The 15785-nt window shown below is 35.4% G+C and overlaps 2 protein-coding genes across 2 annotated transcripts; one reads left to right on the forward strand and one right to left on the reverse strand.

The window, feature by feature from the left end:
- Nucleotides 1–8376: 8376 nt before the first annotated feature.
- LOC148770217 (uncharacterized) lies at nt 8377–9590 on the reverse strand. Its single transcript, XM_088819055.1, has one exon. It carries the CDS (start codon nt 9588–9590, stop codon nt 8388–8390), a length of 1203 nt encoding a protein of 400 aa, XP_088675181.1. The 3' UTR covers nt 8377–8387.
- Nucleotides 9591–14668: 5078 nt separating this feature from the next.
- On the forward strand, nt 14669–15570 carry LOC148770218 (uncharacterized). The gene is made up of 2 exons (XM_088819056.1): nt 14669–15351; nt 15483–15570. The coding sequence occupies exons 1-2, from the start codon at nt 14669–14671 to the stop codon at nt 15568–15570; spliced, it is 771 nt and encodes a 256-aa protein (XP_088675182.1).
- Nucleotides 15571–15785: the final 215 nt, after the last annotated feature.

The raw sequence follows: 15785 nt of genomic DNA on the forward strand, positions 1-15785 counted from the left end.
GGTGTAATATAGATTATTAGGCCAAGTGGCAATGAGGGATATGACAATAACATCTAAAACATTCCCGTATCTTTTGTGTGAGCTGTCCAAACTCCAAAACTTTCCTTAATAGAAGCTAATAATACCTTAAAAATGATGCTTCTACGTTACTTTCAAAAATTTCCTTTAACCGCTCTCTCTATATATATGCCTTCATTCAAACCCCAAACTGTTGAAAATCGTAATTCATATTTTCAATAATAAAGTTGGAACATCATTCAAAGATGAAGACTTGACTTGTAGAAGTCAAGAAGATTTCTTGTAATTTGTTAAGGCTTTTACATTTCCTACGAACTTGGGACTTAGAATGGAGTGTCTCTTTGTATCCATTCCTACCCTATAAATTGAACCCAAGATAAGATTTGTAAGCAAGCAAGAAAGCAGTAATAACAACTAAAAACTAAAAATTTCCAGCACTAAAAACCTCTCTTTTTCTTAAGTAAATCCATTGTTCTTCACTTAGTAAAAATCTCTACACCAATTCTTGGTGTTCTTTCTTATCACCACACTTCCGCATATTAAAAACCCCACCAAACTTGGTATCAGAGCCAGCATTCTTGGCTGGTCTCTCCACCCTTTATCCGACGATCCAAACCTCTTTCAATTTCCAAAATATATTTTCACCATGTTTGCACTTACCCCCAACCAAGTACCCATCTTCGACGGAGAACACTACGACTATTGGAGTAGTCAAATGCAAACTTTGTATACCTCTTTGGATCTTCGGGATACAAATCACATAAGAAATTTGGGTTTTGGGTCCTCGTATATGGTGGGACCCGTATAATTTTTATTTCCTATTTAACAATATTTATTTACTTATTCCTAAGAAATTTACTTTTAGTTAAAAAAACTTAAAATAAAAAATGCAGGGCCAAAGGAACCAAATAAAAAATATTTTGGACTTAAAGGTACATAAATTAGGTTTGAGGGAGGAGAAGCTAATAATTAATATCTTAAAAAGGATTCTTGTATCTTCTATGTTAGCTGTCCAAAACTTTCCTTAATAATACTTAAAAAAAACATTCCCGTATCTTCTATGTGAGCTGTCCAAACTCCAAAACATTCCTGAATAGAAGCTAATAATACCTTAAAAAAGATGCTTCTACGTTACTTTCCAAAATTTCCTTTAACCGCTCTCTCTATATATATGCCTTCATTCAAACCCCAAACTGTTGAAAATCGTAATTCATATTTTCAATAATGAAGTTGGACCATCATTCAAAGATGAAGACTTGACTTGTAGAAGTCAAGAAGGCTTCTTGTAATTTGTTAAGGCTTTTAAATTTCCTAAGAACTTGGGACTTGGAATGGAGTGTCTCTTTGTATCCATTCCTACCCTATAAATTGTACCCAAGATCAGATTTGTAAGCAAGTAATAATGCAGTAATAACAACTAAAAACTAAAAATTTCCAGCACTAAAGACCTCTCTTTTTCTTAAGTAAATCCATTGTTCTTCACTTAGTAAAAATCTCTGCACCAATTCTTGGTGTTCTTTCTTATCACCACACTTCCGCATATTAAAAACCCCAACAAATTTGGTATCAGAGCCAGCATTCTTGGCTGGTCTCTCCACCCTTTATCCGACGATCCAAACCTCTTTCAATTTCCAAAATATATTTTCACCATGTTTGCACTTACCCCCAACCAAGTACACATCTTCGACGGAGAACACTACGACTATTGGAGTAGTCAAATGCAAACTTTGTATACCTCTTTGGATCTTTGGGATAAAAATCACATAAGAAATTTGGGTTTTGGGTTTTCGTATATGGTGGGACCCGTTTAATTTTTATTTCCTATTTAACAATATTTATTTACTCATTACTAAGAATTTTACTTTTAGTTTAAAAAACTTATAATAAAAAATGCGGGGCCAAAGGAACCAAATAAAAAATGTTTTGGACTTAAAGGTACATAAATTTGGTTTGAGGGAGGAGAAGCTAATAATTAATATCTTAAAAAGAATTCTTGTATCTTCTATGTTAGCTATCCAAAACTTTCCTTACGAATACTTAAAAAAAAAACATTCCCGTTTCTTCTATGTGAGCTGTCCAAACTCCAAAACTTTCCTTAATAGAAGCTAATAATACTTAAAAAGGATGCTTCTACGTTACTTTCCAAAATTTCCTTTAACCGCTCTCTCTATATATGCCTTCATTCAAACCCCAAACTGTTGAAAATCGTAATTCATATTTTCAATAATGAAGTTGGACCATCATTCAAAGATAAAGACTTGACTTGTAGAAGTCAAGAAGGCTTCTTGTAATTTGTTAAGGCTTATAAATTTCCTAAGAACTTGGGACTTGGAATGGAGTGTCTCTTTGTATCCATTCCTACCCTATAAATTGTACCCAAGATCAGATTTGTAAGCAAGCAAGAATGCAGTAATAACAACTAAAAACTAAAAATTTCCAGCACTAAAGACCCCTCTTTTTCTTAAGTAAATCCATTGTTCTTCACTTAGTAAAAATCTCTGCACCAATTCTTGGTGTTCTTTCTTATCACCACACTTCCGCATATTAAAAACCCCAACAAATTTGGTATCAGAGCCAGCATTCTTGGCTGGTCTCTCCACCCTTTATCCGACGATCCAAACCTCTTTCAATTTCCAAAATATATTTTCACCATGTTTGCACTTACCCCCAACCAAGTACACATCTTCGACGGAGAACACTACGACTATTGGAGTAGTCAAATGCAAACTTTGTATACCTCTTTGGATCTTTGGGATAAAAATCACATAAGAAATTTGGGTTTTGGGTTTTCGTATATGGTGGGACCCGTTTAATTTTTATTTCCTATTTAACAATATTTATTTACTTATTACTAAGAAATTTACTTTTAGTTTAAAAAACTTATAATAAAAAATGCAGGGCCAAAGGAACCAAATAAAAAATATTTTGGACTTAAAGGTACATAAATTAGGTTTGAGGGAGGAGAAGCTAATAATTAATATTTTAAAAAGAATTCCTGTATCTTCTATGTTAGCTGTCCAAAACTTTCCTTACTAATACTTAAAAAAAAAACATTCCCGTTTCTTCTATGTGAGCTGTCCAAACTCCAAAACTTTCCTTAATAGAAGCTAATAATACCTTAAAAAGGATGCTTCTACGTTACTTTCCAAAATTTCCTTTAACCGCTCTCTATATATATGCCTTCATTCAAACCCCAAACTGTTGAAAATCGTAATTCATATTTTCAATAATGAAGTTGGACCATCATTCAAAGATCAAGACTTGACTTGTAGAAGTCAAGAAGGCTTCTTGTAATTTGTTAAGGCTTTTAAATTTCCTAAGAACTTGGGACTTGGAATGGAGTGTCTCTTTGTATCCATTCCTACCCTATAAATTGTACCCAAGATCAGATTTGTAAGCAAGCAAGAATGCAGTAATAACAACTAAAAACTAAAAATTTCCAGCATTAAAGACCTCTCTTTTTCTTAAGTAAATCCATTGTTCTTCACTTAGTAAAAATCTCTGCACCAATTCTTGGTGTTCCACTTCCGCATATTAAAAACCCCAACAAATTTGGTATCAGAGCCAGCATTCTTGGCTGGTCTCTCCACCCTTTATCCGACGATCAAAACCTCTTTCAATTTCCAAAATATATTTTCACCATGTTTGCACTTACCCCCAACCAAGTACACATCTTCGACGGAGAACACTACGACTATTGGAGTAGTCAAATGCAAACTTTGTATACCTCTTTGGATCTTTGGGATAAAAATCACATAAGAAATTTGGGTTTTGGGTTTTCGTATATGGTGGGACCCGTTTAATTTTTATTTCCTATTTAACAATATTTATTTACTTATTACTAACAAATTTACTTTTAGTTTAAAAAACTTATAATAAAAAATGCGGGGCCAAAGGAACCAAATAAAATATATTTTGGACTTAAAGGTACATAAATTAGGTTTGAGGGAGGAGAAGCTAATAATTAATATCTTAAAAAGAATTCCTGTATCTTCTATGTTAGTTGTCCAAAACTTTCCTTACTAATACTTAAAAAAAAAACATTCCCGTTTCTTCTATGTGAGCTGTCCAAACTCCAAAACTTTCCTTAATAGAAGCTAATAATACCTTAAAAAGGATGCTTCTACGTTACTTTCCAAAATTTCCTTTAACCGCTCTCTCTATATATGCCTTCATTCAAACCCCAAACTGTTAAAAATCGTAATTCATATTTTCAATAATGAAGTTGGACCATCATTCAAAGATGAAGACTTGACTTGTAGAAGTCAAGAAGGCTTCTTGTAATTTGTTAAGGCTTTTAAATTTCCTAAGAACTTGGGACTTGGAATGGAGTGTATCTTTGTATCCATTCCTACCCTATAAATTGTACCCAAGATCAGATTTGTAAGCAAGCAAGAATGCAGTAATAACAACTAAAAACTAAAAATTTCCAGCACTAAAGACCTCTCTTTTTCTTAAGTAAATCCATTGTTCTTCACTTAGTAAAAATCTCTGCACCAATTCTTGGTGTTCTTTCTTATCACCACACTTCCGCATATTAAAAACCCCAACAAATTTGGTATGAGAACCAGCATTCTTGGCTGGTCTCTCCACCCTTTATCCGACGATCCAAACCTCTTTCAATTTCCAAAATATATTTTCACCATGTTTGCACTTACCCCCAACCAAGTACACATCTTCGACGGAGAACACTACGACTATTGGAGTAGTCAAATGCAAACTTTGCATACCTCTTTGGATCTTTGGGATAAAAATCACATAAGAAATTTGGGTTTTGGGTTTTCGTATATTGTGGGACCCGTTTAATTTTTATTTCCTATTTAACAATATTTATTTACTTATTACTAAGAAATTTACTTTTAGTTTAAAAAACTTATAATAAAAAATGCGGGGCCAAAGGAACCAAATAAAAAATATTTTGGACTTAAAGGTACATAAATTAGGTTTGAGGGAGGAGAAGCTAATAATTAATATCTTAAAAAGAATTCATGTATCTTCTATGTTAGCTGTCCAAAACTTTCCTTAATAATACTTAAAAAAACATTCCCGTATCTTCTATGTGAGCTGTCCAAATTCCAAAACATTCCTTAATAGAAGCTAATAATACCTTAAAAAGGATGCTTTTACGTTACTTTCCAAAATTTCCTTTAACCGCTCTCTATATATATATGTGTTGGGGCTAAATACCTAACACGCAAGTGCACGTATCGCAAACAAGTAATAAAAGTGGACTCGTGAGAGTCGGATGTCGATCCCACAGGGAATACTCAAATTATCTAATCCTAAGTACCAAATTCTAACAATTATGATTTTTATTCAGCCTACGCAAGTTGTCAAATTAAATCAATTAAACAATTAAACTAGTTATGAAAGCAAATAAACACGAGAAAATATCAATAAAACGGACCTAGGATTTTATCTTCCCCTAGATGCAAGAATTGTTCACCCAAAACCCCTCAATTATGAAATATATGATTCATGATTATTAACCCGAGACACTAATTTACTCATAACCCGCTGTCGCGTGTATTATGAGTCTATTATTCATAAACGATTCACTATATGTCTATGCAAACCAATTATAAATAAAGCATTAACTAACAAGTCTCGTAAATGGCTACCTAAGGTGATATCTGTATGTCTACGACACCACATGCAATTGACACACTCATCCGGTGAAAACTACTCGAAGGATCTTCTACCTACCGTCTAATTATCAAAATAGCTCTGTCGAGTCAATCCCAATAATCACAGATAAAGCACATAAATTGATCAAGTTCATGCACTAACAATCATAACAAATAGAAGAAATAATCATAAAATCATAATTGCATAATCTCAAGAAAACGGGTTCACCATCCCCACATAGGGTTCCAACAAAATCCTAGATTAAAATCTTAGCTACTCGTAATTCTTATGATAAATAAAATAGAATTAATTAAAGAAATAAGAAAAACTATGCTTGAGTCTTCGTTGATCTTCGTTCTTCGCGCTCCTCTTCCTCCAAGATTGTGTTCCAAAAAGTCCTTTGATTCGTGCTTGGTTTGGGCTTAAATAGATGTCCCAACTTGGTAGATGATTATAGGTTTCCTTGTGTGTTTAAAAGTCCAAAATTGTCTCCAGCGTGTTTTGGCACGCCCGCGCGAAAATCAGTTAAAATCTCACACGGCCGCGCGAGAATCGCCGAAACCTTCTGCCCCAGTTCTGCTCTTGGCACGGCCGTCCCATTTTCAAGGGTAAATCTGGGACGGCCGTCCCGTGCCAAATTCTTCATATTTTTTTTTATTTCACTTTTGGCCCATATTTTCTCCAAAATTGCAGTTTTGACCCCAAACTTTTCCAATTCTTCAATTTGTACCTAGAATACAATAAATCAACTTTTTAAGCACCAATTATCGTTAATTCACACAAAAAGCTCAAATAAAAAGATATGATAAAGTGTAAAAATATACACTTAACACACCCCCAAACTTGATCTTTTGTTTGTCCTCAAACAAAAACTAGCAACTTCCACAGCAACACTCTCAACAACTGCCTCTCATCACATAGATTAATGGTCAACTTTCATTTTTCAGAACTTGCAATTATCATAACAATTCTCAAAAATTTACAAGCTTGTAATTCAAAGATACGTATTCACTCACCATTGCTAAAAACCACAAACCATGCTATCGCTTCAAGTATCCCATATTTGTACATTAAAAATGGAGAAAAATTATACTTACATAATAATATTCAACTCCAAAGACTCACCAAATTTCTTTACTCGGCTAGTATCAAATAATTGAGCTATTGGGATCATTGGGACTTTTTGGCTTTCAAATGTTGGGCTTTTTGGTTCGAGGTAGGAGATATGGGTATAGATGGCTATGCTTCTTGAATTGAGGTGATTACGCCAAATTTTGAAAGATAAGCATTTGAAACAATGAATTCACCTCCAAGGACTTTTAATAAACTCGATTTTTAAGAGTTCAAAAGTCTCAACTTTTGCTCTTAAGACAATGGATCTAGCTTTCAAACAAAAATTCAACAACCAGTCCTTTCATCTCCCTTCTAGTCTCTTCTTCTTCTTTCTCTTTTTTCTTCTCTTTTTTTTTTTATTTTTTTTTTATTTTTTGGTAGAGGAAGAAGAAGGACCTTATAAAATTTTCCAACCGAACTCCAAAGGGTAATTTTTCAAGAATCTCCATTTATTCTACCTTATACACATTGGCTAAAAGAAAGATCACCGTTTCTCCAAGGCTCATTCAAGGTTCGAATGATAAAAATTTAAAGGTAGGCTTGAAAGGCTCAAACGGTTCAAAGATGGCCCAAATCACTTCCCAAATTGCTCAACAATTTAATATTTCACTTTTGTAAATTCCTAAGGCAAGTTCTAAAACCGAATAGCATATGATATAGCATAAATTAATTCCACGTTTTAAAACACAAAACTTTCAACCAAAGCAAGGCATAATTCGTGATTCCTAACAATGACTCCTTCCTACGACACTTTGAATCAAAAGCTCACCAAAATTCAATCACAATCAAGATAAAGCAAGCAATTTCATCATTAAACATCAACCATCTTTCATCATCATGATTCATCGAAGCATTTATCTCAACACAATTTTTTTTTCCGAAAGCAATAAATAAACAAAAACAACTAAAATACAAAAAAAAAAAAAATCCTAAGGCATGCAAACTAAAAAATTAAAGCACATAAAAAACAAGTAATTTTCCACCCCCAAACTTAAAATTTACATTGCCCTCAACGTAATTCACACGAAGTTCAAGGATATAATACACCTGAATAAGTCGTTTTGGCCATGTCCGGGCTGCTCTTCCACCCTCGCCTTTGTTATGCTTCAGTTACATGTCGCACGGCCGTATGAGTTCTTACACTTTTTTTTTTTTTTTTTTTTTTTTTTTTTCGGTCGGCTGTGCGAAATTCAAGTTCTGGGGCACTAGCCTGCTGTTTCTCGAACGACCGTGCGAGAATTCAATTATTTTTTCGCACGGCCTCCTCAATTTTATACAGTAACCTCTCCAATTCTCGGACGGCCGTGCGAGAATTCAGTGTAAATTTCGCACGGCCGCGCCCTTTCTCAATTTTATACAGTAGCATCTCGAGAATCTCACACGGCCGTGTGAGATTTCTGCTTTTTCCTTGCACGACCGTGTGAATAGTTACGAAAATTGCAATTTAACCCCTGAAAAATAAAAATTTCTTATTTCGTTAGTGTGCATGCTTTTCAATAAAAAAAATTAGATAAATAAAAACTAAAACTAACAAAACTAAAATAAAATAAAAGAAAGAAAAACAAAATCTCGGGTTGCCTCCCGAGAAGCGCTAAGTTTACAGTCTTCAGCCGGACTTTGTCTGCTTTTCAATTCTTTAGTTTTTGAACCCATCTCCTAACTTCCTTTTGGAGTAAGTCTTGAATAAATGGGTTGATCCGATTCTTCTTACGACTGGTTCGCTTAGGAATGCCCTTGAATTTATTCTTCTTGATGTCATGAGGCTTGCCAACATCGTCTTTTATCACGGTGTTTTGAGTAGGTGTTTTAACCAACTCAAACTTTTTCTTTTGTTCTCCTACATGCACATTAGTATCCACAAAATTTTTTAAATCATGTAATTTAACAGGAAAAAGTTTAGAATCACTTACCTCATCAAGAAGATAAAATCCATTAGCCGTGATAGGCTTTTCATCCACCCGGTACACCTTGAAGATCATTGTATCGTCCCCCACACTCATTCTTAGCTCTCTCTTTCCTACATCAATAATTGACCTACCGGTCGCTAAGAAGGGGCGTCCTAAGATAAGGGGAATATTTTCATCTTCCTCTATGTCTAGCACTAGAAAATCGGCCGGGAGTATAAACTTATCTACCTTGACCAATACATCCTCCACTATACCTAAAGGGTGAGTAAAAGATCTATCGGCTAGCTGCAAGGTCACGGAAGTGGGCTTAATTTCTCCTAAATTCAATTTCTCATAAATTGATAAAGGCATTAAATTTACGCTCGCCCCTTGATCACACAACGCCCGCCCAAAATACCTAGTACCTATTGTGCATGGAATGGTACAACTGCCCGGATCTCTAAGCTTCGGTGGAAGTTTATTTGCAAGGATAGCACTACTTTGCTCATTGAGGTCTACAATTGCTGCACACTCCGGAAGCCTCATCTTCTTCGATACAAGTTCCTTTATAAACTTAACCCAATTCGGCATATGCTTAAGTGCCTCAACAAAAGGAATATTAACATGCAACTTTTTAAGATAATCCAAAAATAACTGAAATTGCATATCAAGCTTAGAATTTTGAAAACGTTGAGGGAAGGGTACCTTGGGAGTAGGTTCACTTACAGTTATTTTTGTGTTGCTTGGCCCTACCTCGGTTTTTTCCTTAGGCTCCTCTGCAATAGGCGGTGGTGCTACGGACTTTTTTGGACCTTCCTCTAATTGCCTCCCATTTCGCAAACTTACTGCATTGCACTGCTCGATGTTGCTCTTCCGAGGATCTTCTATATTCGAAGGCAGTGCTCCCGATGGTCTCGCGTTTAGCTGGGTTGCAAGTTGACCCATCTGTGTTTCCAAATTTCGTATGGAGGCTTGAGTGGATGTCATAAATTGAGCTAAGATGTTCGCGAGATCTCCACCTTGTGGTGGTGCTTGCCTTTGTCCTTGCTGATTTCCTCCCCATCCAAAGTTGGGGTGATCTTTCCATCCCGGATTATATGTGTTGGAGTACGGGGTCCTCTGTTGTCGGTTGGTATCATTCACTTAATTTAGAGACTCCGTTTCTTCTAAGCACTGGTCGGGACCGTTGACTGCATGGACTTGCTGAGTCTGCAAAACTGCTACTTGCTTTGATAGCTTTTCCAACTGGGCAGTGATTGCAGTGACCCCATCCAACTCCAAAATTCCTCCCGTCTTCTTTGTTCCGCTATTTGACCGGTCCGATGCCCGCATGTATTTGTTCCTTTCGATCCGCTCCAAAAGTTCGTAAGCTTCGTCATAGGTCAAGCTCATGAACATACCGCCAGCTGCTGAATCGAGCACCGTTCTCGAATTATCTTGCAATCCATCATAAAATATTTGAAGTTGCCGCCACTCTTGAAGTTCGTGATTCGGGCATCTCCGAATCAATTGTTTGAAACGCTCCCACTTCTCGAATAATGCTTCACCGACTTCTTGTAAGAAGTTTTGTATTTCTCTCCGGATTCTCTCAGTTTTGGTTGGGGAGTTGTACGTATTCATGAAGAGTTGTGCTAGCTGGGGCCAAGATGAGATGGAGTGCGGTGCACGAGTTTGTAACCATTCTCGGGCTGCTCCTTGCAAAGAGTGCTTGAAAATGCGGAGTTGCAGTGCTTCAGGGGATACTCCGTTCATCTTGTGCGAATCACACGTTTCGAGAAAGTTGACCAAGTGGAGATGCGGATCTTCATGAGCTAATCCGCTGAACAACCCATTGTTTTGGAGCATAGTAAGGAGTCCCGCTCTAATTTCGAAATTATTGGCTTCAATGGGGGGCTGCTGGATGCTCGATTGGAACCCATTGACTGCTGGAACGGTGTACTCATGCAATGCACGTTGACGAGGTGGTGGATTAATGAGCTGCTGTTGCTCTTGCTCGTTGACGATATTTCCTGCCGCATTCAGTAGGTGCCCTTGGTCATCTCCCTTACGATTATTCTCTTCTTCCATTCGCATAAAAGTACCTAAAACAAAAATAATAAAAATAAAATAAGCAAATAAAATAATTAAATAAAATAAATAATACGGCTGATGTAAGAAAAATTGCTTAAATTTGATATTAGAATAAATAGATAATTTATCCGTATTCCCCGGCAACGGCGCCAAAAACTTGTTGGGGCTAAATACCTAACACGCAAGTGCACGTATCGCAAACAAGTAGTAAAAGTGGACTCGTGAGAGTCGGATGTCGATCCCACAGGGAATACTCAAATTATCTAATCCTAAGTACCAAATTCTAACAATTATGATTTTTATTCAGCCTACGCAAGTTGTCAAATTAAATCAATTAAACAATTAAACTAATTATGAAAGCAAATAAACACGAGAAAATATCAATAAAACGGACATAGGATTTTATCTTCCCCTATGCAAGATTATTAACCCGAGACACAAATTTACTCATAACCCGCTGTCGCGTGTATTATGAGTCTATTATTCATAAACGATTCACTATATGTCTATGCAAACCAATTATAAATAAAGCATTAACTAAAAAGTCTCGTAAATGGCTACCTAAGGTGATATCTGTATGTCTACGACACCACATGCAATTGACACACTCATCCGGTGAAAACTACTCGAAGGCTCTTCTACCTACCGTCTAATTATCAAAATAGCTCTGTCGAGTCAATCCCAATAATCACAGATAAAGCACATAAATTGATCAAGTTCATGCACTAACAATCATAACAAATAGAAGAAATAATCATAAAATCATAATTGCATAATCTCAAGAAAACGGGTTCACCAAGCTTAGCTACTCGTAATTCTTATGATAAATAAAATAGAATTAATTAAAGAAATAAGAAAAACTATGCTTAAGTCTTCGTTGATCTTCGTTCTTCGCGCTCCTCTTCCTCCAAAGATTGTGTTCCAAAAAGTCCTTTCATTCGTGCTTGGTTTGGGCTTAAATAGATGTCCCAACTTGGTAGATGATTCTAGGTTTCCTTGTGTGTTTAAAAGTCCAAAATTGTTTCCAGCGTGTTTTGGCACGGCCGCGCGAAAATCAGTTAAAATCTCACACGGCCGCGCGAGAATCGCCGAAACCTTCTGCCCCAGTTCTGCTGTTGGCACGGCCGTCCCATTGTTAAGGGTAAATCTGGGACGGCCGTCCCGTGCCAAATTCTTCATATTTTTGATTATTTCACTTTTGGCCCATATTTTCTCCAAAATTGAAGTTTTGACCCCAAACTTTTCCAATTCTTCAATTTGTACCTAGAATACAATAAATCAACTTTTTAAGCACCAATTATCGTTAATTCACACAAAAAGCTCAAATAAAAAGATACGATAATGTGTAAAAATATACACTTAACAATATGCCTTCATTCAAACCCCAAACTGTTGAAAATCGTAATTCATATTTTCAATAATGAAGTTGGAACATCATTCAAAGATGAAGACTTGACTTATAGAAGTCAAGAAGGTTTCTTGTAATTTGTTAAGGCTTTTACATTTCCTAAGAACTTGAGACTTGGAATGGAGTGTCTCTTTGTATCCATTCCTACCCTATAAATTGTACCCAAGATCAGATTTGTAAGCAAGCAAGAAAGCAGTAATAACAACTACAAACTAAAAATTTCCAGCACTAAAAACCTCTCTTTTACTTAAGTAAATCCATTGTTCTTCACTTAGTAAAAATCTCTACACCAATTCTTGGTGTTCTTTCTTATCACCACACTTCCGCATATTAGAAACCCCAACAAATTTGGCATCAGAGCCAGCATTCTTGGCTGGTCTCTCCACCCGTTATACGACGATCCAAACCTCTTTCAATTTCCAAAATATATTTTCACCATGTTTGCACATACCCCCTACCAAGTACCCATCTTCGACGGAGAACACTACGACTATTGGAGTAGTCAAATGCAAACTTTGTATACCTCTTTGGATCTTTGGGATAAAAATCACATAAGAAATTTGGGTTTTGGGTTCTCGTATATGGTGGGACCCGTATAATTTTTATTTCCTATTTAACAATATTTATTTACTTATTCCTAAGAAATTTACTTTTAGTTTAAAAAACTTAAAATAAAAAATGCGGGGCCAAAGGAATCAAATAAAAAATATTTTGGACTTAAAGGTACATAAATTAGGTTTGAGGGAGGAGAAGCTAATAATTAATATCTTAAAAAGGATTCTTGTATCTTCTATGTTAGCTGTCCAAAACTTTCCTTAATAATACTTAAAAAAAACATTCCCGTATCTTCAATGTGAGCTGTCCAAACTCCAAAACTTTTCTTAATAGAAGCTAATAATACCTTAAAAATGATGCTTCTACGTTACTTTCCAAAATTTCTTTTAAACGCTCTCTCTATATATATGCCTTCATTCAAACCCCAAACTGTTGAAAATCGTAATTCATATTTTCAATAATGAAGTTGGAACATCATTCAAAGATGAAGACTTGACTTGTAGAAGTCACGAAGGTTTCTTGTAATTTGTTAAGGCTTTTACATTTCCTAAGAACTTGGGACTTGGAATGGAGTGTCTCTTTGTATCCATTCATACCCTATAAATTGTACCCAAGATCAGATTTGTAAGAAAGCAAGAAAGCAGTAATAACAACTAAAAACTAAAAATTTCCAGCACTAAAAACCTCTCTTTTTCTTAAGTAAATCCATTGTTCTTCACTTAGTAAAAATCTCTACACCAATTCTTGGTGTTCTTTCTTATCACCACACTTCTGCATATTAAAAACCCCAACAAATTTGGTATCAGAGCCAGCATTCTTGGCTGGTCTCTCCACCCTTTATCCGACGATCCAAACCTCTTTCAATTTCCAAAATATATTTTCACCTTGTTTGCACTTACCCCCAACCAAGTACCCATCTTCGACGGAGAACACTACGACTATTGGAGTAGTCAAATGCAAACTTTGTATACCTCTTTGGATCTTTGGGATAAAAATCACATAAGAAATTTGGGTTTTGGGTCCTCGTATATGGTGGGACCCGTATAATTTTTATTTCCTATTTAACAATATTTATTTACTTATTCCTAAGAAATTTACTTTTAGTTTAAAAAACTTATGATAAAAAATGCGGGGCCAAAGGAACCAAATAAAAAATATTTTGGACTTAAAGGTACATAAATTAGGTTTGAGGGAGGAGAAGCTAATAATTAATATCTTAAAAAGGATTCTTGTATCTTCTATGTTAGCTGTCCAAAACTTTCCTTAATAATACTTAAAAAAACATTCCCGTATCTTCTATGTGAGCTGTCCAAACTCCAAAACTTTCCTTAATAGAAGCTAATAATACCTTAAAAAGGATGCTTCTACGTTACTTTCCAAAATTTCCTTTAACCGCTCTCTCTATATATATGCCTTCATTCAAACCCCAAACACCCATTCTCGTGCATCTACAATTTACTAATTTTGGGTTAATTTCCATTGATTTTGAAGAAAGAAAAGAGCAGACTCTCTCCTAAGAGGCTAAAAATGGGAATCCATGGGTTGTATGGCTTGTTGAAGGAACTAGCTCCCGCCACAATTACCCACACCAAATACCCGTCGAATTATATAAATAAAATAGTAGCAGTTGATGCACTTATGGTCATATATGAGTTTCTTAAACGGTCTGGGAAAATATTATCTGGGAAAATATTAACTCGTGATAAAACTCCAACCGGTGAAGTGACCAATCATATTCAAGGATTATTAGAACGGGTGACCTTCTTTATCAAGAGCGGAATAACTCCAATTTTTGTTTTTGATGGCTTCGATAAAGTAGCAAAGGCACCGGTAATAGCTGAACGACGTAAAAGCAAGAGGCATTGATGTTCATGATGCACCAGAGGGAGTGTCTTCGTTGAGAAAGCTTTCCCGAGATGTTGATGAGAATAAGTCAGATAAGTCAACTGAAGAAAGCTTAGAAAAATATGATTTATTGATTAAACGAGCAATGTGTATCTCGTCGAACGATATTAAGGACACGAAGACACTTCTTATGTTTTTGGGGATACAATATCATGACGCTATTTCTGATGCAGAAGCATGTTGTGTTAAGTTACTGCAAGAAGAAATTGTTGATGCTGTTGCCTCGGGATACACCGATTGTCTCCCGTTTGGGTGTTCAAAAATGTTACCCAACTTCAATGTTAAGGCACTTTCGAACATTAAAGATCGGACTGTGACGGAAGTGAGTGTGAATGAAATTTTGGAAGCATTGACATTGTCTAAGTCCGAATTCGTAGACCTATGTATACTATTGGGGTGTGACTACTGCGCTAAAATTGAAGATAAATGTAAAGCAATGGAAGGTAGTGAGTCGAGAGAAATTGTTTTTTATAATCTTATCAAGAAACATCACACAATCGAGAAAGTTCGGGCAGCAATCGATAAAACAAGATTCAAAGTACCCGAATTTTGGGACTATGAAGTGGCTAGAAAGGTTTACAAGAACAATATTAATATTCCTAAGTTTGTAGTTGAGATGAAAAATCCACAGTATCACGAGTTGGAATGTTTCCTGTTGGCAAAAGGATTCAAAGTCAAGAGTCATATAAAATCACTTAAGGATGCTCGGGACCTTATGCAAGGGGGTAGTTTGATGAATAATTTTGTAATTAAAAAGAGCCCTGACTTGTGAGAGAGTTGAAAGTTAGGTTTGTACATAAATTTAAAAGTATTGAGATGAATAGCATGCAATAAGAGTGACATTCTTTTGTTCATTGTTTAATTTGTTATTAACTGATTATGTATATTGCTGAGATTAGCTATTTGCTGGCTTATGGTTTGGTTTTCTTCTGTGATATATTGTTGGACCCTGTCCTTGCAACAGTACTTTTGGATAATGTTACCTGATATTATATAAATTAATAAAAGTACTATTAAACTATGTTACAACAACCTACATATAAATATAATATTTTTATTTAACCAACAGTATAAACATTAATATACTAAATTAAATAACAAAATTATATGTTCAATAAAAGGTCTTAAAGATAAAATTTAGATTAGGTCATTTATACGCATAAATACCAAAGTCCACAAATCCCATAAATCGCTATTATATA

This window comes from Erythranthe guttata, chromosome 6, assembly GCF_056151865.1.
Source record: "Erythranthe guttata isolate IM_541 chromosome 6, IM_541, whole genome shotgun sequence".
NCBI lineage: Eukaryota > Viridiplantae > Streptophyta > Magnoliopsida > Lamiales > Phrymaceae > Erythranthe > Erythranthe guttata.

What these genes read in the sequence shown, in the direction of transcription:
- LOC148770218 (XM_088819056.1), top strand. Translation starts at nt 14,669, where the DNA reads ATGTGTATCTCGTCGAACGATATTAAGGACACGAAGACACTTCTTATG. An exon ending in ATTAAAAAGAGCCCTGACTT is followed by an intron (nt 15,352 to 15,482) that starts GTGAGAGAGTTG and finishes TGCTGAGATTAG; the next exon opens with CTATTTGCTGGCTTATGGTT.
- LOC148770217 (XM_088819055.1), bottom strand. Translation starts at nt 9,590, where the DNA reads ATGGGTCAACTTGCAACCCAGCTAAACGCGAGACCATCGGGAGCACTG.